The 19,038-nt window shown below is 62.8% G+C and overlaps 2 protein-coding genes across 13 annotated transcripts in view; one reads left to right on the top strand and one right to left on the bottom strand.

Annotated features, from left to right (window-relative positions):
• IFT140 (intraflagellar transport 140) overlaps window positions 1-8,552 on the top strand; it is a 53,513-nt gene extending 44,961 nt beyond the window's left edge. For 8 of the 10 annotated variants that reach the window (XM_070460881.1, XM_020886387.2, XM_070460880.1 and 5 more), the window contains 7 exons: window positions 40-168; window positions 243-425; window positions 1,101-1,307; window positions 1,490-1,702; window positions 1,777-1,943; window positions 2,932-3,073; window positions 7,847-8,552. In XM_070460881.1, the coding sequence (XP_070316982.1) occupies window positions 40-168; window positions 243-425; window positions 1,101-1,307; window positions 1,490-1,702; window positions 1,777-1,943; window positions 2,932-3,073; window positions 7,847-8,053 (1,248 nt within the window). In that variant the 3' untranslated portion in view covers window positions 8,054-8,552. Of the gene's footprint in view, window positions 1-39; window positions 169-242; window positions 426-1,100; window positions 1,308-1,489; window positions 1,703-1,776; window positions 1,944-2,931; window positions 3,074-3,203; window positions 3,353-3,945; window positions 4,208-7,846 lie in introns of those variants that run through there. The other 2 variants (XM_070460883.1, XM_070460882.1) reach the window with 2 other exon arrangements.
• Window positions 7,386-19,038, bottom strand: TELO2 (telomere maintenance 2). Of its 3 annotated transcripts, none has more exons than XM_070460894.1 (21): window positions 18,829-19,038; window positions 17,659-17,994; window positions 16,923-17,200; window positions 15,438-15,506; window positions 15,142-15,289; window positions 14,285-14,387; window positions 14,099-14,167; window positions 13,822-13,963; window positions 13,604-13,740; window positions 12,940-13,019; window positions 12,645-12,746; window positions 12,381-12,469; window positions 12,201-12,292; window positions 11,978-12,094; window positions 11,798-11,869; window positions 10,859-11,023; window positions 10,469-10,563; window positions 9,944-10,043; window positions 9,744-9,808; window positions 9,488-9,603; window positions 7,386-9,008 (listed from the first exon to the last, which is right to left on the bottom strand). In XM_070460894.1, the coding sequence occupies exons 2-21, from the start codon at window positions 17,991-17,993 to the stop codon at window positions 8,902-8,904; spliced, it is 2,481 nt and encodes an 826-aa protein (XP_070316995.1). In that variant the 5' UTR covers window position 17,994; window positions 18,829-19,038; the 3' UTR covers window positions 7,386-8,901. The 3 variants fall into 3 exon arrangements, with proteins under 3 accessions (XP_070316995.1, XP_020742051.2, XP_070316996.1); XM_020886392.2 differs by having other exon boundaries at window positions 10,469-10,560; XM_070460895.1 differs by lacking the exon at window positions 18,829-19,038 and adding an exon at window positions 18,696-18,816.

Below are 19,038 nucleotides of genomic sequence, written 5' to 3'. Positions count from 1 at the left end.
TCCCGCCAGGCAGTCCCCAGCATGTCTGTGCCCCCGCAGGAGCACGGCCTGGACGACCAGCTCATGAACCTGGCCCTGCTGAGCTCCCCCGAGGACATGCTGGAAGCCGCGCGCTACTACGAGGAGAGGGGCGAGCAGATGGACCGGGCAGTCATGCTGTACCACAAGGTGAGGCGGCCCCGCCTAGCCCGGCCCGGCCCGGCAGCTCCCGGATGGCACACTCAGAGCCCCGCCATCTGCAGGCCGGCCACTTCTCCAAGGCCCTGGAGCTGGCCTTTGCCACCCAGCAGTTTGCGGCCCTGCAGCTGGTGGCAGAGGACCTGGATGAGAAGTCGGACCCCGCCCTCCTGGCACGTTGCTCCGACTTCTTCCTGGAGCACGGTCAGTACGAGAAGGCCGTGGAGCTGCTGCTGGCCGCCAAGAAGGTACAGCTGCAGACGCAGGTCCGCTCCCCAGGAGGGCCCGGCCCCGCTGTGCGGGCCTCTCCGCTCTTTCCCAGCGCACATACCATGGATGTTATACCGTGGGGCTCCTGGGTGTGCAGCTCGGGGACGTCCGTGGTGCCTGTCATCCCCAGGACTCTGTCCCCCTCGCCGCGGCACGCGCCCCCCGCCCCCCCCCCCCCGCTTCCTGTCTCCCTGTGTCTGACAGCACACTCACACACACGGGTGGTGTGTGCACAAGGCCCACACCAGCAGGACCGCCGTCCGTGTCTGGGCGCACGCCCTCCAGGTTCCCTGTGCAGCCTCCACAGGGGGCGTCCCCACCAGGTCACACTGCGCTTTCTTCCCGAGAATCTTTCTCAAATGAAATATAGAAAATTTTTCTTGAATTTTTTTTAAGAAAAAAGTAATTAAACCCCCTACTCTGAAAACCTGAATTGAGGAAGATGATTGATCTGTGGTCTCTTCTCCCACAACAAATTCCTTCCCAGAGGCGTTTCCTTGGCCCTTCTAGAGCGTCCACAGCGAGAGATGGTCCCCTGCCACCCCGGGTCATGCTGCTCCCCCAACCCAGGGGTGGAGGTGGGGTTGGGGAGGCCCCCCTCCCACCCACCCACCAGACGGTGACCGCCTCTCCTTGGTGTCTGTGACCCCCAGTATCAGGAAGCCCTGCAGCTGTGCCTGGAGCAAAACCTGACCATCACTGAGGAGATGGCCGAGAAGATGACGGTGCCCAAGGACTGCAAGGAGCTGTCCGAGGAGGCCCGGCGGGCGCTGCTGGAGCAGGTTGCCAGCTGCTGCATGCGCCAGGGCAGCTACCACCTGGCCACCAAGAAGTACACACAGGCGGGGGACAGGCTGAAGGTGAGCGTGGCCAGTGCTCGCTCATGCCCTGCGGGGCGAGTTTCCCCGGGCCGGACTCCGGGGGCACCCACGAGGCCCTGGCAGCCCAGACCTCCCTTGTCCTGAAGCCGCACTTGTTGCATGGGGTGGGTGCTCCGTCCACGTGCCTGGAAGGGGCCCAGCCCGGCTCTTTCTCCATTCAGGCCATGAGGGCGCTGCTCAAGTCCGGGGACACGGAGAAAATTGTGTTCTTCGCGGGCGTCTCGCGGCAGAAGGAGATCTACATCATGGCGGCTAACTACCTGCAGTCCCTGGACTGGCGGAAGGACCCCGAGGTCATGAAGAGCATCATCAGCTTCTACACCAAGGGCCGTGCGCTGGACCTGCTGGCCGGCTTCTATGATGCCTGTGCCCAGGTGCTGACCCGCCTCCCAGCCCAGGCGGGGCGGGGTGCCAGTCCGGGTGCCGGTCCTGACGCCGCCTCCTGCAGGTGGAGGTTGACGAGTACCAGAACTACGACAAGGCGCACGGAGCACTGACTGAGGCCTACAAGTGCTTGTCCAAGGCCAAGGCTAGGAGCCCGCTGGACCAGGAGGCCAGGCTGGCGCAGCTGCAGAGCAGGATGACACTGGTGAAGCGCTTCATGCAGGCGCGCAGGTGCGGCCATGGGGCTCACGATGCCCATAGGGCACCTCTCCCTGGGAGCTCGCTGCAGAGCGGGCAGGGCGTGGGTAGGAACGTTCTGCGGCCCCTCGCACGGTGTCAGGGCCCGTCTGGCTCCCGCAGAACCCGGCTGGTTCTAGGAAGGTCACTTCAGAGACAGCCCGAGATGCCCGAGGGAAGCATGTGTTCTCGGGGAGGCTATACCTGAGGGGAGCCTGCTCCCCGCTCGGGTGCACGGGAGCTCCAGCCCCTGGTGTCAGCTCAGCCCAGGGTGGAGGCCCGCTGTTTCCAGCCCTGAACATGTCCAGGACCCCAGATCTTATTTACTGACCACTTAGGCAGCACTTCTGAAACCCTTGTGTGGGCCCCGAGCTCGGCTTCTGACTAAATCAATAGAAGCGCTTTCCTTACCTGAGAGCAGGCTCTCTGAAGAGGAGCCCCAGGCTCTTCTGAAGCCGTTTACAGAGTCAGGCTCCTTGGAGGGTGTTCCCAGCTCCATGTGCAGGTTCAGGAACCTCAGGGTGGCAGGAGGGAGTGGGCGCAGCCCTGGGCAGGTGCCCGGACGGACTGGAGGACAGGCCTGTAGGGCTCGCGGGGCCTCCCAGTGCCCTCACCTGCACGCACCAGGAACCGCCAAGCCTCTGGCGTCGCTGTGCTGGCCTTTCCCTGGGGGGCCCTGCGCAAGCCCCTCCCGGGTCAGTGCGCTCTCTCCAGGCCCTCGCCCTCCGGCCCAGGCCCCCCGCCCCGGGTAGGGCGGGGCGTGAACAGGCCAGTGCCCTCCAGAGTCCAGTGTGGCCCTGCGAGTGGTCAGCACATTTTGTTAAACAAATCAGTGAGTTTATGACATGACTCACCAGTGAGTTCATGGACCTCACGGCAGTTACCTTCACAAAGCTGCATCCTCCAGGCCAAGGGCCTGCCCTGCCGCCTGACAGGCAGCCCCGTGTGGGGCTGGGGCTCAGGCTGTCCCTGCTCCCGGCAGGACCTACACAGAGGACCCCGAGGAGTCGATCCGGCAGTGCCAGCTGCTCCTGGAGGAGCCGCACCTGGACAGCAGCGTCCGCGTGGGGGACGTCTACGGCTTCCTGGTGGAGCGCCACGTACACGCGGGGGACCTGCAGACGGTGAGGTCCGGGCGGGGGCTTGGCTTCCCTGTGGCTCGGTGTTGGTTTGATTTTTCAGTCTTTTTAAAAAATACTTATTTGGCTGCGCTGGGTCTTAGTTGAGGCATGTGGGATTTGGTTCCCTGACCAGGGGTCAAACCTGGGAATCCTGCATCGGGAGCGTGGAGTCAGTCGCTGGACCACCAGGGAAGTCCCTTCCTTTCCTACCTTTCTTATTTTGAAATACTTCAAAACTGGGAAGTTTCAAGAATAATAGAACCCCAATTACCCTTTACCAGATTCATGATTTTTTTAATATTTTGTCGTATTTATTTATTCATTCTATAAATGTTTTAAGATTTATATTTTACACATAAAATGAGTATTTTCTGAGCCATTCAAGGGGCACAGAGTCCTTCCTGCCCCCACTCCTCCATCTGCTTGCACTTGGGGTGCCTGGCTCCTGGAGCTTCCGAGGGCATTTATTCAGTGAGATGGACGTCAGGTCCTAGGGAGGGAGCGTGCAGGTGGACTTCTGGCCCCGGAGCACTCTTTCTGGAAGGCTCTTGATCATTCGGTGTAATAGAACAGTTCTCGAGCATTTTGATCTGGGGACCCCTTTACACTGGGGACGTTACTGACAGCTTGAAGAGCTTTTGTTTATGTGGGTGATGTCTACCAATACTTAACCATATTAGAAAATAATAAATTTGTAAAATATTTGTTAACTTACTTAATCATAAAAAGCCCATGATATGGTAACACCGGTAACATTTTTATTTAAAATAACAGCATTTTCCAAAGCAAAGACCTTTAGTGAGAAAAGTAGCTTTGTTGTACATTTTTGCCAGTCTCTTTAATGTCTGATTTCTGCATTCTATTTGGCAAAATAGGTTGTTTGAACTGAAATATGAGGCCTGTGATGAAGACCCAGCTTCACACCAGCATACAGGCGAGAAGGGGCGGGTCTTCCCGCACCCCCGCCTGGTGTCCGTGGGTCTGTCTCCTCGCCACACTCCGCAGTCAGAGACCAGGCCTTGCTTTTCGTACTTGTTACCTTAGAACCTGTTGGTCTGTCTTGGATCTTGAACACACACGTGATTTTGTCACATCACAGTGTCATTTGGAAAATACTGGTTCACTGGGTTGTGCAAATGTGAACACAGTTCATTACACATTGGAGAAATCCTGCTGGCCGATGTCACAGGGACCTCATCTGGAAAGTCCCCGTGCAGGACGGCTCACCGTGGCCTCGATGTAGGGGGTGCACACTGTGTCTCACTGTGGGGGTCACGCGCCCCGTCTGCAGGCCCCCCTCCCCCACGAGCGCCCGTGCTCCCCCCTCGAGTCACGAGGGGCCTGTCCTCTTACTGGTGCGCCACTGTGTCCTCTCCATCTGGGGGCCCCTGCACCCCCATCTGGGCCCGTCTGGCGTGTGTGTTGGCCCCGGCTCAGCCGGTCCCTCTCTCAGAATGTTCCTGTCTGCACTGGTGCAGCTGCCGTGCTGTTGCTGCAGGTTACAGCTCTCCTGTCGCTCCGTCCGCACTTGCACCCCTGGTGGGTCTGGACCGCCTCTCCTCCCTCCATCTCGCATGTCTCTCCTCTCTCTTTGGAGCGTAGTCACTCCGCACTGTGCGGCAAAGCGCACCAGCCGTGCGGAGACTCGCGTCTGTCCTTTGGGTCCCACCCCCGCGGCCCCCACAGCACACTGCGCTCTCCTGGTCTCCTTACTGTGCAGCGCTCTCCTCCGCCTTCCTGTGCATGCGGCGTGTTTACCGCACAGTCCTCCACTCTCAGCTTAGGTCCTGGTGTTTTTGTTGGTCGAGTCTTCTCTCTTTATTGTGGTTCGTATTTTCCTGCTGCTTTGCAGGCCTGGTGATTATGTATTGGATTCTAGACACTGCAGGTGTTTTAGGTTGTCAGGCGACGCTGTCTTTGTGTGTGTGTGTCTGTGTCCCTGTGTGAGTGTCTGTGTGTGTTTTCTAACATTATTTATTTAGCTTTGGTTGTGCTGGGTCTTCGTTACTGTGCCCAGGCTTTCTGTAGCTGCAGCGAACACGAGCGACTCCTCGCTAAGGTGCACGGGCTGCTCGTTGCAGAGCGCGGGCTCTCGGGCACACGAACGCTACAGCACAGGCTCAGTAGTTGTGTGCACGGGCTTAGTTGCTCCATGGCATGTGGGGTCTTCCCAAACCGGGGATTGCGCCCACTCACCTTGCACGGGCACGTGAGTTCTCATCCACCGAGCCACCACGGAAGCCCTGTGTGTGTGTGTTTAGACATCACTGAGCTTTCTTCTGAGATGAGAGTAAGTTACTTGGAAACAGTTTGATCCTTTTGAGACTGTATTTGGGAAATCTGTAAATATTTTTTTCTGCCGTATTCTTTCCGGCCCGTCTACACTGCGTGCAGTGTCAGGGTCCAGCCAAGGCCGGGACCTGGGCTCCAGGGCTCCCCTGTTCCTCGCATGCCGGCTGCCATGTGGACGCGGTTCTGGTTCCAGTTCTGGCTCTCTCAACGACAGGGTTTGGCTTCTGCGTGCCTCTCACATCTCCCAGCGCCTGGGCCCGGGCCTCCCTGAGGCAGTGGTTACAAGCAGAAGTCACCTGAGCGTGGGCCCCAACACACCTGCCACGGTTGTTCTCTGGAGCTGGGTGCGTTTGTACAGTCTTTCCTTGCTGGTGGGAGGCTGACCTAAAGAGAGCCCAGCGGAAGCCTCCATCCTCTCGTGCAGACAGCAGAGCTCTGCCCACCATGTTTTCCTGTCGTGTCCCCACGGGCTGCACACATACCTTGCCGCGGCCCAGAGCGCTGCCCGGCCCAGCCCCCGCAGGCAGTGACCCAAGGCCCGTTCCTTTCCCAGTCGCTCACAAGCCCAGCATTGACCAGTTGTTCCAGAAGTGTCGCCAGTGGGCCGTGCCAGCCTTGTGGGGCGTGGCCCTGATTCCCAGGGAAGCCGAGCATCCGCCCGCGGCCCCAGCCTGGGGGTCAGCACCGTGAGCTCAGACTTCCTGGCTGGCTCACCCGTGTCCTCTCGGCCCGTCCACTTCCAGCTCTGAGCCCTTCTGTTGTTGTGGAGACAGCTCTGAAGTGAACCAAACAGTGTTCCCCTTTTAGGAGAACACAAGCTGGACAGCAGAGATGCTTAGACCTCTGAATCCTCAGTATCAGATCACATTGCAAGCGTTTCACCAAATTCTTTGTGGTCTCAAGCTTTGAAGCCTGTGGGATTTTGATTTTTAAGCTCTTTTATTTATTTACTTATTTGGCTGCACCAGGTCCTCATTGCAGCACACAGGATCTTCGATGTCCTGACCGGGGATGGAGCCCTGTCCCCTGGCCAGGGGTGGGCGGAGTCTTAGCCACTGGTCCACCAAGGGGTGTCCCCTGGGGGATACAGTAACTCCAAATTTAAAAAAACCTGTAAATAGAGATGGGCAGGCCTGCATGTCTCCTCCCAGGAGGGGAACACAGAAACCCTCCCTGCAGCTTGGGGGGGGTCCTCCCCGTCTCCCCCAGGACACCCCTCCCGTCGTAACAGCCCTGACAGACCCCCAGACCTCCTGAAGACGCTGCTGCCTTGCCCCTGTGCGCTGCCGAGTCCCCCTGCCCCCTGAAGTCCTTTCCTGCTTCCCACCCTCCCATCCATGTAGCAGCTCCCAGCCCGAACCCCGCAGCTGCCCAACCACTTCCACCCTCGCTGGGCCAGGCCTCTCACCACAGTGCCCACCAGCCTGGCCTGGGCTTCCTGTGCGCCCAGCACGGCTCCTGGCCTGCAGCCGGCACTCAGCAGACATGAGGGACGGCCCTGGTGCCCAACACTGCCTCCCCGTCATCACGGAGTCTGGGCACCTATATGCTGCACCCCTCGTCCCTCCAAATAGCCTAGCTTATCTCACAATCTTTGTTTATCTCTCCCAATTATATCTGAGATGACTGCTCTAGAATTGTATCATCTGGAAGAAATGCCCAGATGTGACCATCATTTCCTCATAAAGTCAGAGTTCCTGGAAACTATTCACATCCTGAATTGATTCTTAGTGAACTCACACAAGCCATGTGAGGCCCCTCATGTTCGCGTGTGACCCTCCCCGCAGGGGCACAGGTGGAGCAGGTATAAGCATGTCCATCCTGCCTCAGACCACCCGCCCCCCCCCCCCCCCCGAGCTCCTGGGTGGCCCCCATGCCCCCCCCGATTCCCACTTGGCAGAACCAGAAGAGGCCCCATAGGAAATACCAGCCCCTGGCCAAGGACCACACACACACGACTAACTAACCACAGGGCCGACTGACTGCGCTAGACTGGACGCCTGGTCAAAATACACAAGGCAAACCTTTTTTTAAAATTTATTTGGCTGCACCAGCACATAGGGCCTTCCTCGCATCATGTGGGATCTTTCACTGTGGCTGACAGACCCTCATTGTGGCTTACGGCTCCGTAGTTGTACTGTGAACGCCAACAGCTGTGGCACAAGAGCAGACAAACCCTGTGTGTGTAAACTGTGCTGCCCTTCCCCCCAGTGAATGAAGCGGGTGAATCCTTTCCCAGGGTTCTCCGTGAGCATCCGGGGGGCCCACCCTCCAGGGCCGTGGCCCCAGACACAAGATCCTGCTGTCGGCCTGCCCACAGGACTTCTCCCAGGGAAGGTCACACAGCACTGGCTCCAGAGCCCCGGCCGCCGCCACGCTTGGGAAGGTCACGAGGTCTCCGGAGCCCATCCTCTGCTGCCCACTCTGACCGCGGCCGGGCCCTTGTTCTGTGTGCTGACCGTCTTGGCTGCCCTCTGTCCCCAGGCCTACAAGTACCTGGAGGAGATGCGGCGGCGGCTGCCCTCCGCCAACATGTCCTACTACGTGAGCCAGCACACCGTGGACGCCGTGCACCAGGGCCTGGGGCTCCCTCTGACCTGCGCGGTGCCCGAGCGCATGCGGCACAACAGCGTGGAGGAGCACAAGGGGGCGGACGAGGAGGTGGCCGAGGAGGTGGAAAGCGGGCCCTGAGCCGAGGCCAGGCTCTGGGGCCCGCCCACCTCTCCCGGAGGGGAGCCCAACGTCCCTGTCGAGCTGTGTGCCATAGACAGAGCTGCAGGAAGACATGCTGGCCTGTCTGGCGGGTGTCGGGGGGCGTCTCTAAGCCACCCCTCTGAGTCCCTGATCCTTGCTGAGGTGGTTTTAGCCCCTTTGCAGTCAAGGGAGTAGGTTTATTTTCTCCATGACGTTCCCCGACTACAGGGTGTGAAGCCTAAGAACCTGAGGTGTCTCCTAGCACCCACGCGGGTCGCCCAGCAGCACGTCTGACTGGTTCCTGCAGCACAGCCCGTCCTGACACAGGGTGGCGGCAGCTGGCGCTGGCTATGGCCGGAGGCTCTGTGCCTCCAGACTGCGCCTTCCATCACCAGCTCCCACCGCGAGGGGCTGTCAGGGGCTGCCTCACCCTCTCCCACCCTAAGCCCCGCGTCTATTTGCTGAAATTCTCCAAATAAAGCCTACGTTCTCAAGGGCCCGCGTCCCCTTCCTGGCCCCATTTTCGCGTCTCCCCGTCTGCAACCAGGGTCCCTGCCCAAGAAGAACCATCTGTTCCCTCTCACACTTGATTCCGGTGTTTTCAACACCCCGGTCTGCGGTCTGCACGGAGGCCAGGCTGAGCCGCGGCTCCCTGCTCCTGCCCAGCGGCCATCCTACAGCCCGAGTCCAGAGCCGCAGCGGCCACATCCCGGTGCCAGGCTGTGGGGGGCGGTGCCCGAGGCCCTGGTGGATGTCTGAGCCAAGCCGCAGGCACTCTGGCCTGCAACAGGCGCCTTGCTCATCCAGCGACGTGCCTCCCGGGCTCAAGGGTCAGGGGTCAGGGCCTAAGGAGAGGAGAGTGGGAGGAGCCTGTCGCGGAGCTTCTCCAGCAGCAGCAGCGCCTTCACCGCCAGCAGCCGGCAGTCCTCGTCCGCGTCCTGCTCCGCCACATCTGCGAAGATAGAAGGGAATGCGCACAGTGTCAGGGCACCGGGCTCAGTGCGGGGCACCTGGGCTGGGGAGGCGCCTCAGCTGCTGCGCGAGGACGGCTGGAAAACCAGCAAAGACCCAACAGGCTGGGCTGCAGGGGCTGGTGGCCTCGTGGGGGCAGGTGGGCAGAGAAAGGCCGTCATAAGAACCCCCTGAGCTGTGAGCCGCGCAGGTGCACACGGGCACAGCGTGTGCTGAGGGCCGTGGCTCAAGTGCCCACAGGCAGAGGTCATGCTGTCCACAGGGGAGTTTTTAAAAAGAACATGACCGGGCGGGGGGGCGGCAAGACACCAGTAACCTCAGGGCGAACCCATCCAGCCTGGATACAAGCAGTGCTCCAACGTTCCCCGCAGGGTGCCCTGAAGTGACCAACCGTGTCCCGCCACCCACAAGCCGATGGCCCCCTCAGCCTCACCACCTCAGCCCTGGCCCGGCACCCACCTGCCAGCCAGGACCGGGCCTCCAGAAGTTCGTCTGGCAGGTCCGCCAGCAGCCGCTCGGCTGGCACGCTGAGAAGGACGGAGGAGATGGCGGACAGCAGGCCCCGGCGCACGTAGCTGCCAAGAAGACAGAGGCTGAGCTGCGAGGAGCTGCCGTGCAGTGCTGCCCACCCCAGCCCGGCCCACCTGCTGCTGTCCACAACCCACAGGATCCGAGACCCCGCCACCTGACTGCCCCCGGCCCTACGGCCACTCACGCATCCCCATGGAAACGAAGAGCCCACACGAACTCCAGCAGGGCCTTGCCCATGGGCACAGCCACCTGCAACAGACACACCAGTGGGCAGGGGTCCAGGTGCCAGCGGCCCCTGCCGCAGGGCCCACAAGGCGCAACACGCCCGCCCCGAGGCAAGGGCGGCGGGGCCAGCCTCCCCGGGCTGGGTCGTCAGGCTCTCACCACGGTGTTCACGGCCAGATACATCAGGGCCCCTAAGGTGTGGGCCAGTCTCCCGAGGACCAGCTGGTCATCTCCCAAAAGGTCAAAGGTCACCACAGGCCTACAACAGAACCCGGCAATGATGCCGGCCAGGCGCTCAGGCCTGGCTCCCCGACCTCCTGGGCCACAGAGGGACCCCAGGCCTGGAGGGCCCTCCTCACCCCACGTGCTGCCCAGAGCTGCAAGGGGGAGGCAGTGGACAGACACCCCGTCACTCTACAGGGCCGCATGGTCAAGCCCGGCCTGGGGCAGGAAGCTGGGACAAGGAAATATGTGGGGGCGGCTGTGTTGAGACACCAGGGAGGCTCTGGCCCAGCCCTGCCATGAGCCCAGCATCTGTGACAGACATCCTGACGCTCTATCGTCACTTATGCTACGAACAACCACAGCCAAGGTCCTGACTCCGCTGGGCCCACCTCAGCCCCCAGCCTGGGAGCATCCAGGGCTCCTGTTCCCCAAACCACACGCTCTAGAAAATGCCCTCACCTGTCGAAACGCTGAAGGAGGGGGAAGAAGAAGTAACCAGCCACCGCGTTGAATTCGTTGGGGCCAGTGGCTGCTGCCCGCCCCGCGGAACCCTGCTAAACACACACGCACTCAAGGCCCCGTGGATACACGGGGACCCTTGGGATGGCTGGGCCCCCCCCACCCCGGTGAGGACGAGAACGTCTCCAGACGTGGCCCTGTGTCACACCCGGTGGCCAACCGCTGCTGCTGAACCTCGGGGCTGTTCCCCTAGCCTTACAGCCCCTTCAGCCTGATGCCCTGTGGCATGCGTCCATCATCGAAACCCTCCCTCCCTTCATGGGGCACGAGTGGGCACCGCGCCCGCGGGGCAGAGTCCCATCTGGGAGGCCACGCCGGGGCCCAGCTGACCTTGCAGAACCGCCGGGTCTTGCGTCTGACACGCTCCTCCACCACCGCCTGCCAGGCCGGGACCGCGGCCACACTGGGCTGGGAGCCGGGCCCTGGGGAGCCCTGCTGGGTGGCCCTCCTGAGGCGCCCGGGCCGGGACAGCTCCTGGGCAGCCAGGGCCAGGACCTAGAGGAGAGGAGACCCAGGGCAGCCGCCACCCTGCTGGGGAAGGACGACAGTTTCCAAATTCAAGGTGAGGTGGACCGTGGAGGGCCCAGCGGTCCCCGTGGGGAGGTTTCAGGAGCCCCGCGGCAAGTCGGATCTGGTCCTGCAGGTGCATTCCGCTTTGTGGGGGGCAGGTGGGCACTCCCTGCTGAGGAGCCCAGGCCCCGGTCACTTCTCCCAAAGCCCACCCAGTCCCGCCACCCCCGTCTCGTGGGCAAAGGGAAGAGAGCTCCGACCCAGGAAAAGCGCCACCGTCCCTGGCACCTCCAGAGCCTTCCCGTCCCCGCAGATAGAACTCTGCCCCGGGGAACATGGACTCCTGCCCCTCCCCGCCCATCCATTTTCTGTGTAAGTCAGATCATATGCTGTTTGTCCTTTGGAGTCTGGCTTACTTCACTGAGTATCATGTCAGAATTTTCTTCCTGTTTAAGGCCAAGTCATGCTCCACCGTGTGAACATACCCCATTTTGCTTATTATAAAACTGAATTTACGAAGTGTGCATCACAACTCAGTGAAGCCGTTATTTAACACAAAGGATGCAGCCCCCAAGGCCGTGCTGTGTCAGCACCAGACAGACACTGGTCCCAGCCTCTCACGCTAGCCACAGGGGCTGGGGAGACCTCTGGTCCCTCCACAAAGATTCTGGCAAACACCTGCCCCGTCCCCCTCCAGGGCTCTGCACCAGGCCCGCCAGTGCTGCTCTGATTGGGGAGGGCAGAGGCCTGGGCACTTACGTCCAGAATGTCCATGCGCTGCCGGAGACTGTAGTTGAGGGCATAGAACTGCATGGCCAGGTACTCCGCCACCTAGGCCGGGCGGGCAGGAGGCGGCTGAGGGCCACGACCCCAGAGAGGGCCCCCTGCGCAGCCCCCATCGGGGCCACAACCCATGCTCCGCACAGCGCAGGGACTCACCCGTGCCGGGTCTGTGACTGTGACGGCCACCAGCGCCCTCTGGCGCAGCCCCTCGAACCCCGCTACGGCCGTCTTCTCCTCCAGGTGCAGCAGCACCTTGGCCAGCTCCAGGCTCACCTGCCCACGGGGTCAAGATGCATGATCATAAGGGCCCCACCGCTGCCCCCACCCCAGCAGAGGCCCGGGCGCTCCCTGCCGACACCTGTCTGGCCTGCATGCTCACCTCCCGGGTGGCGGCTGGGCTCTTGAGGACCAGGCCTTCCAGGGCCTGCAGGGCCGCCTCCCAGCGCTCCCAGTCCTCAGATGCGGTCAGAGCTGCAGAGAGGCCCCCACAGCCCGAGTAAGGCGGGGCAGGTGGGCAGGCTGGGCAGGCGGCGGGGCACCCGGGATGCAGAGGACGCACCTTCCAGGCAGTCCCGCACGTACGCGGGCGTCTTGCTGTTCCTCTGCTCCCCGTCCCCCGACATGTCGTAGGGGACCAGCTCGTCATCACTGAGGAGGACACACAGGCACTCGGTCCCACCGGTCCTGGGTCCACCAGAGCCTGTGGGCTGATTTCCCCGTGGGAGGAGGACTCAAGGGACAGAGGGAGCCAGCGCCGCGGGGCCCACATCCCGAGATGGTCCTGCCAGGGCCCTCACGCCCTCCCTGGTGAGGCCACCCCTACCTGTCCAGCTCGGAGTCGGAGCCCTCCCGCCCAGCCTGGGGGCCACCACCGTCCACCGTCTCTTGGTCAGGAGACTCCCCACCGACGGGAGCCACAGGCGGGCTTTGGAAACAAAAAAGGAACCCTCAGGGCTGCCCCGCGAGACTCGTCCCAGAACCTGCGCCTCTTGGGGAACACTCGCTATGCCCCTGCCTGCATCTCAGCTTCGGTCTCAGCCAGACAGGTCAGGAGTAGCAGGTGTGAAGGAGCCACCTGCCAGGCCCACCATGCCCAGAGCTCCGAATGGGACCCTCACCCTGCCTCCGAGGGGCCGTCAGGCGCGGGCCAGGGCGCAGCCAAGGCCAATATCTCTCGGGTCAATTCGTCCTCTTCATACTGCAACGCAGATGAGCTAGAGTCGGCGGGACGGGTGCAGCAGGGGCAGCACCGTGGGGACCCTCTGAAGCCCCCATCACAGCTTGAGGTCTGCACGGCCAGCCAGCCAGCTGCCCCTCAAGAGCAACTAGGTTTTCCTCTGCAGAGGGTGGCACCGGGGGCTGGAGGGTCTGGGCGTTCCCAGGGACAGGGCAGATGGGGCCTCATCTCCCAGGATGTCCGGGGGCTCGGTGGATGAAGGGGCCTGAGAGCTTGTCCTGAAGAGTCCCCTGGCGGCTCGTGCAGGGACACCAGGGCACAGATGCTCCGCGTTCTGGACCCCGGCAGGTGGGCAGTGACAGGCGGGAGAGATGGGCAGGCAGTGACGGGTGGGAGTGACGGCGGCTCTGGGAGGGCCCAGCGGGCAATGACTGGGGCGGGAGTGACGGTGGCTCTGGGTGGGCCCAGCAGGCAGTGATAGGCAGGAGAGACGGTGGCTCTGGGAGGGCCCAGCAGGCAGTGACGGGCGGGAGAGATGGGCGGGCAGTGACGGGTAGGAGTGACGGCGGCTCTGGGAGGGCCCAGCGGGCAGCGCCTGTGCTCACCTGGAACTTCAGGGGAGGCCCCTCGGGATGCAGCCGGGCGCTGGCCACCTCGGCCACAGTCATGCCCAGGCGGCGCACGGGGGGCAGGCTGCTGTCCAGGCGATTCTTCACTCCGTCCATCAGGCTGGCCAGCAGCTCTGGAAGCACCGAGCCACAGGGCTGAGCTGGGGGCGGGGTGGGGGTGTCAGAGTGGGGGATGGGGCGCCCCGGGCACTCACCGTCCCGGCAGGCCCGGAGCTCCGCCTCCCCCAGGTGCGCCAGGCAGATGAGCGCGGCCTTGCTGACGTAGCACTGCTGCTCCAGGGGCGCGTGGCGGATGGCGCTGCTGCTGCCCCACGTCTCTAGGAGCTCCTTCAGCGCCTGGTGGGCGGCGGGTGCAGCCTGTCAGACACCCCACCCCCTCCTCACAGTGTCCCCGCCAGCCCCCAAGAGGCTCCGGCCAGCGCCCTCCACCCCCGGCAGGAACACACTCCCTGGGGATCAAGGGTCCCTTACCTGCATGAGGAGCGGGCGCCGCTGGCTGTCCATGGCCAGATACCCCAGCAGGCTCTGCAGCACAGGCGTCTGCAACACAGCCAGGCTCACATCACCGTCTGCAGACACACCGCCTGCCCGGCCAGGGAGCCCGGGGGCAGGAGGGGCCAGGGAGCCGAGCGCAGGTCCCGCCCTGCCGGCCCTCACCGAGCAGCTGTACTGAAGGAACAGCAGCTTCCGCGTCATCACAAACTGGGCCTTCTTGCTCTTTGTCACCAGGTTCCCCAGCAGCCGTGAGAGGACCTCTGGCCTGTGAGGTGTGGCGGGGTGAGAGGGAAAAGCAGGGCTCTGAATTCCCCGGATCCGCACTGACCACTGGGGAGCTGGGGAGGCACCCCAGCCGCAAGTCGGTGCCAACCCTCCCTCCTCCCAGTAACTGGAGACTGGGGAGCCCAGTGCTGGACACAGAGGACATCCCTCCCTGCCCTGACGGGTCCAGGTGAAATGCTCCATTCAGGCAGGGCAGCCAGCTTTCTCTGGGCAGGGCCAGGCACATGGCCCACTGGGTTCTGTAGATGCCACAGCCGGGAGCAGCCACAGCAGGTAGGTCCACGACTGAGCATGGCTGTGCGCCACTAAGGCTGTAGTTTGCAGTCTCTGATCTAGACGAAGAGACCCCTGCTTCCTTCAAGTGAGAGACCAGCACTCTCCAGCACTCTCCCGTGGCTTCCATGAGAGCCCCCGGGCATGGTCACCAGGCAGGATGGAGCCGCGGGCCCAGCACCCTCCTGCAGGACTTCAGTTTTCTGAGCACAGGGACCTTCCGGTGCAGAGAAGACAGAGGTGCAGACAGAGGGGCCTGACTCGGCCACCAGGAGTGAGGAGGGATGGGCGTTTGCATGACTGAACTCCAAGAAAGGACCAGTCACCAGACGGAGGGGCTCCCACCCAGGTGCCATGGCGCTGACCACACAGAGATGGGCAGGCCAGGGGCCCTCTGGATCCCCACCACCCGCCCTTCTGGGAGAGGAGCGTCTGCAGCAGGAAGATGCCTCGCTTCTTACCCTGGGGCAGCCTCCACGAGCCCCTTCAGCACGGCCTCCATGGCCCGGTCGGGCACACACTCCACCAGGCGCCAGCAGACCCGCTGCCAGAGGCAGTTGCCCTGGGTCAGCACCGTCAGCCGGGGCACCAGCACGCCCAGGACCTCCTCTGAGGAGAAGAGAAGGGTGCCCTGAGCCCGGGGCCCATGGGGAGTCCAGTGGCTGCAGCCAAGCCCCACCCAGCAGGGCCAGGCCCAGACAAGCGCATCGCCCCTCCCGGGACACGTCGCAGCCTCTCCCACAGGAGGGACACTCACTCTGTCTCCCGTGGACGCAGGCTTTGCCCAGGACCTGAGACAGAAAGGAGACGGAGCAGTCCAAGCCACCTGGGATGGGAGGAGGAGGAGGCGATGAGACCACCTGTGTGCACCCGGCCTCGCAGGGACAGACCTGGCTCCTGGCAGGGGGATTCCGCACTGTAAAACCGCCAACTCGTTCAGTCTTAACTCCAGCCCCGCCAGCATTGTTTCCAAGTCAAAGAGCCAATGAAAATAACATCAAAAAGCATCAAGTTCACTTGCTTCATCGTTACGGTGATCCCACAAAGCAGGGACCATGTATGGCGCTGGGAGAGGCCGCAGCTGCCCCAGAAGAGCCGTGTGACGGGACCAAGCAGGAGACAGACAGCCCCGCACGCGACGGGAACATGGCATCTGCGATCTACAGACGGGCATCCAGGAGTGAATTCAACCCGGCCACACAGCAGGAGGGGCGTGGGGGAGGAGATGTGTTCCAGACACATCAGCCCCAAGGACCCAACACTCAGGTCCATTTCTCTCAACAGACCCGTGAGGACCAGGTCAGCTGTGGACACAAGTCCGGGACGGCAGCTCACGCCAGAGGGAAAGTCAGACAGCAGGACAGGGGCCACTCTAACCACTTCTGAGATGGCGGCTGTGATACTAAACAGGGTGAGACAGTGACCGGGAAGCGGCCCAGAAAAGCAGCGCCTGAGGCCAGAGCTGCTCCAGAGCCGTGAGGGGGCGGGGCAGAGCTGTGGGGGCGGGGCGGAGCTGGGAGTGGGCGGGGCCGAGCTGGGAAGGGGCGGGGTGAGCTGCCGGGAGGTCCTAAGCTAGGCTTAGGGTAACAGCATCACTCAGCTGTCAGTTCAGACAAGATGGGAGGGTGGGGTGAGGGTCTCCCGCCAGGCTGGGGCAGCGCAGGGGCCAGGCCGCAGGGAAAAACGGCCTCACTGTGGGGAAGGGCAATGCCCACCCTCACTTGGACTGACACGACCCCAGCTTCTACTGGCTCCCAGACCACAGGACCACACAGGTGGAGAAGCCAGGCTCCTGCTGCTCCAGAGAGGGTGGGCAGGATGCCGCCCCCATTGCCCTGGGCACCGGAAGCTCCCTCAGAGTTGGCCCCCAGCACTGCCCTCACTCGCCAGAGACCCGAGGCCCTCCATCCGCAAGGACAGGGACACAGGGACCTCGGCCGGCAGCCACCTCAGATGGACCCTCTTCACATCACTGCTCTTTAGTTTCCAGACCTCAGACGTTTCCTTATTCTGAGTGGGGGGGCCAGACACACACACAAGGACTTCAGGGCCAGTTCCATCTCCACGGCAAGCCGAGCCGGGCCGAAACTTCACAGGTGGGTTGCTGCGGCCCCAGACAGACCATAACGTCCGACCTGCCTGTGGCACTGCCCAGAGGTGGCAGAGTCCCTGGAGGCCAGAGAGGGTGGGCAGGACAGAGCAGACGCCGGCCCAAGGAGGCGGTCAGAAGAGGGGCCCTCACCTCGGAGAGAGTCCACCACAGCCTGCAGCACCCGCAGGACCTCCTGGCCCAGCAGAGGGAAGTAGTTCTGAGGGAAGAAGGCGGCCAGTGTCTCTCGCTGCAGACGGTTGCCCAGGCGATCAGGAAGGCCCACCACCCTGGTGAGAAGGGTCTCCTGGAGCAGGCGGGAGGCCGGCCCCGCCTGCTGCCCACACTGCCCCTCCATCACAGCGGCCATCCTGCCTGCACTCAGGAACCTGGCCAGCAGCCGTGCCATCTTCATCAGACGAAAGCTGGGGCTGAACCGAGAGCAGGTGTGAGCAGCCTCACTTCCTGAGCACCCTCCATACCTTGGGATCCCTGGACACGCCCCCTCCCATCCCACCGCAGGGAACCTAAACCAGCATCCCCTCAGGGCGCTTGATGCCGAGGGAAGGGGTTTGCTGGGGTGCCTCACGATGAGCTGGGAGCCACAGAGTGAAGGAGAGGGCTCCCCCGGAGGATGGCCACTGCCTACTTAGACCACGTAAGCTGGGAGCTGTCCCGTGGGCCCGCCCGGCCATGGGTGCGACCATTCCTGCAACCCCCTGGCCCACACGGAGATTAACACAACCCTCTTCTAGTTCAGCGTTCCAACATGCCCTTTTACTTTCTCACTTCCCAGGATGCCGAATTGTCACATAATCTGGAGAACCCACTGGCTCGAGATCCTCCAGATGTTACAAGCGACTCCATAATCAGAGCCAGCCCCACTCACCTGGCAGCACCCTCAATGGACTCCATCAGCACCAGGAAGGCTTGGTCAGCTGGGCCCTCCAGGAAGAAGCTGGCCCACAGCTCCTCCAACTGGCCATCAGGCAGCAGGTCCAGCCAGTCAGGGCTCAGCTTGCCAACCAGACATCTGAGAACAGTGGAAAAGTGGGTCCTGCTAAACTCCTCCTGCTCCCCAGGGGGGGCTTGGGTCTCCGTTTCACCAAGGTACCGCCTCAGGGACTGCAGCGTGGAGACGATATGGCCCCCATCCTCAGATGAAGAAAGGATGTGAACAGCCTCCTGGACTTCCAGGCGGACAGCAGCGGCCACAGGATCCATCCTGGGGTTCACAGGAAAGGTGCGTGAGAAGTCCCAGGGGCCGTCATCCTCCACATGGGACTCGGTCTCGGATAAGGGAGCGTTTTTCACACACTCTCAGGAAGCCCACCCTCAGGCCCGCAAGACCCGGCTGCTCTTCACCCCTGCTGGCACCCAGCAGTATCCTCCCCTCCCCTCAGCAGCTGTGGCTTTCTCCACCAAGAGCCATTCCTTGGCCTGAGGCTCTGCAGCAGGGTGCCCAGGCCGCAGGAACCCGTGTCTGGGGCCTCCTTTATCTGTCACACTGGGGGCGGCTACTTTTTCGTCCCTAGTGTGGTGGGAGCCAGGGACGCTGGTAAACATCCCACATGTGGGGCGCAGGACAGCCTCACCACAGGGAAGAATCCACACCCAGATGTCAACGGTGCTGAGTCTGGGAGGCCCACCTGCGATTCACCCTGCCAAGCCCCCTCCCTGCCCAGAAGCCATCAGCATCGCTGATAGTGACAGTAGGGCCAGGCGCCCCTGCAGCAGGAGCGCCATGAGGTCGGCACCTGTCTGACACCAGTGCACCCAGCCACTAGATCGGGACCCACGGAGTGTCCCCCCGAGCCTGGGCCTCCCCTCTCGGCCCGGCGCACGCGGGCTCCCACTCGCGGCGTGCAGAGCCGCCAGCGACCGCCCGGCTCGGCGGCCGCGCCCCGGCAGGCGCCCTGAGCCCACCTAGTGGCGCAGCGGGCAGGGGCCACGTGGGGCCAGCGGGGCTCTCGGGGAGCCGGACGGAGCGTTGGGACGCGCAGGGGTCTCGGGGCAGAAGGGGCGTCAAGAAGGACCGGGATCGCCGGGAGAGGCGTACCCTCGAGCCCGCCGAGTTGCAGTGGTGCGCCACGGCACCGCTCGCTCCGCCAATGCCGACCGGTCGCCGATTCGCCACGGCCCCCGAGGCCCGCTCAGCGCTCAGTTCGAAGCCCAGCTCACGTAGCCGCACAGCAAGGACTCTCGGGGCCTAAAGAGATGGCGCTGAATATCTGAGCTCCGGACGAGGGTTCCCGCAGTTTGCCCGTGA

Source organism: Odocoileus virginianus, chromosome 33 (assembly GCF_023699985.2).
Source record: "Odocoileus virginianus isolate 20LAN1187 ecotype Illinois chromosome 33, Ovbor_1.2, whole genome shotgun sequence".
Classification (NCBI taxonomy): Eukaryota; Metazoa; Chordata; class Mammalia; order Artiodactyla; family Cervidae; genus Odocoileus; species Odocoileus virginianus.
Note: the sequence above shows the minus strand (reverse complement) of the source record. Positions and strands in the feature narration are given on the sequence as shown.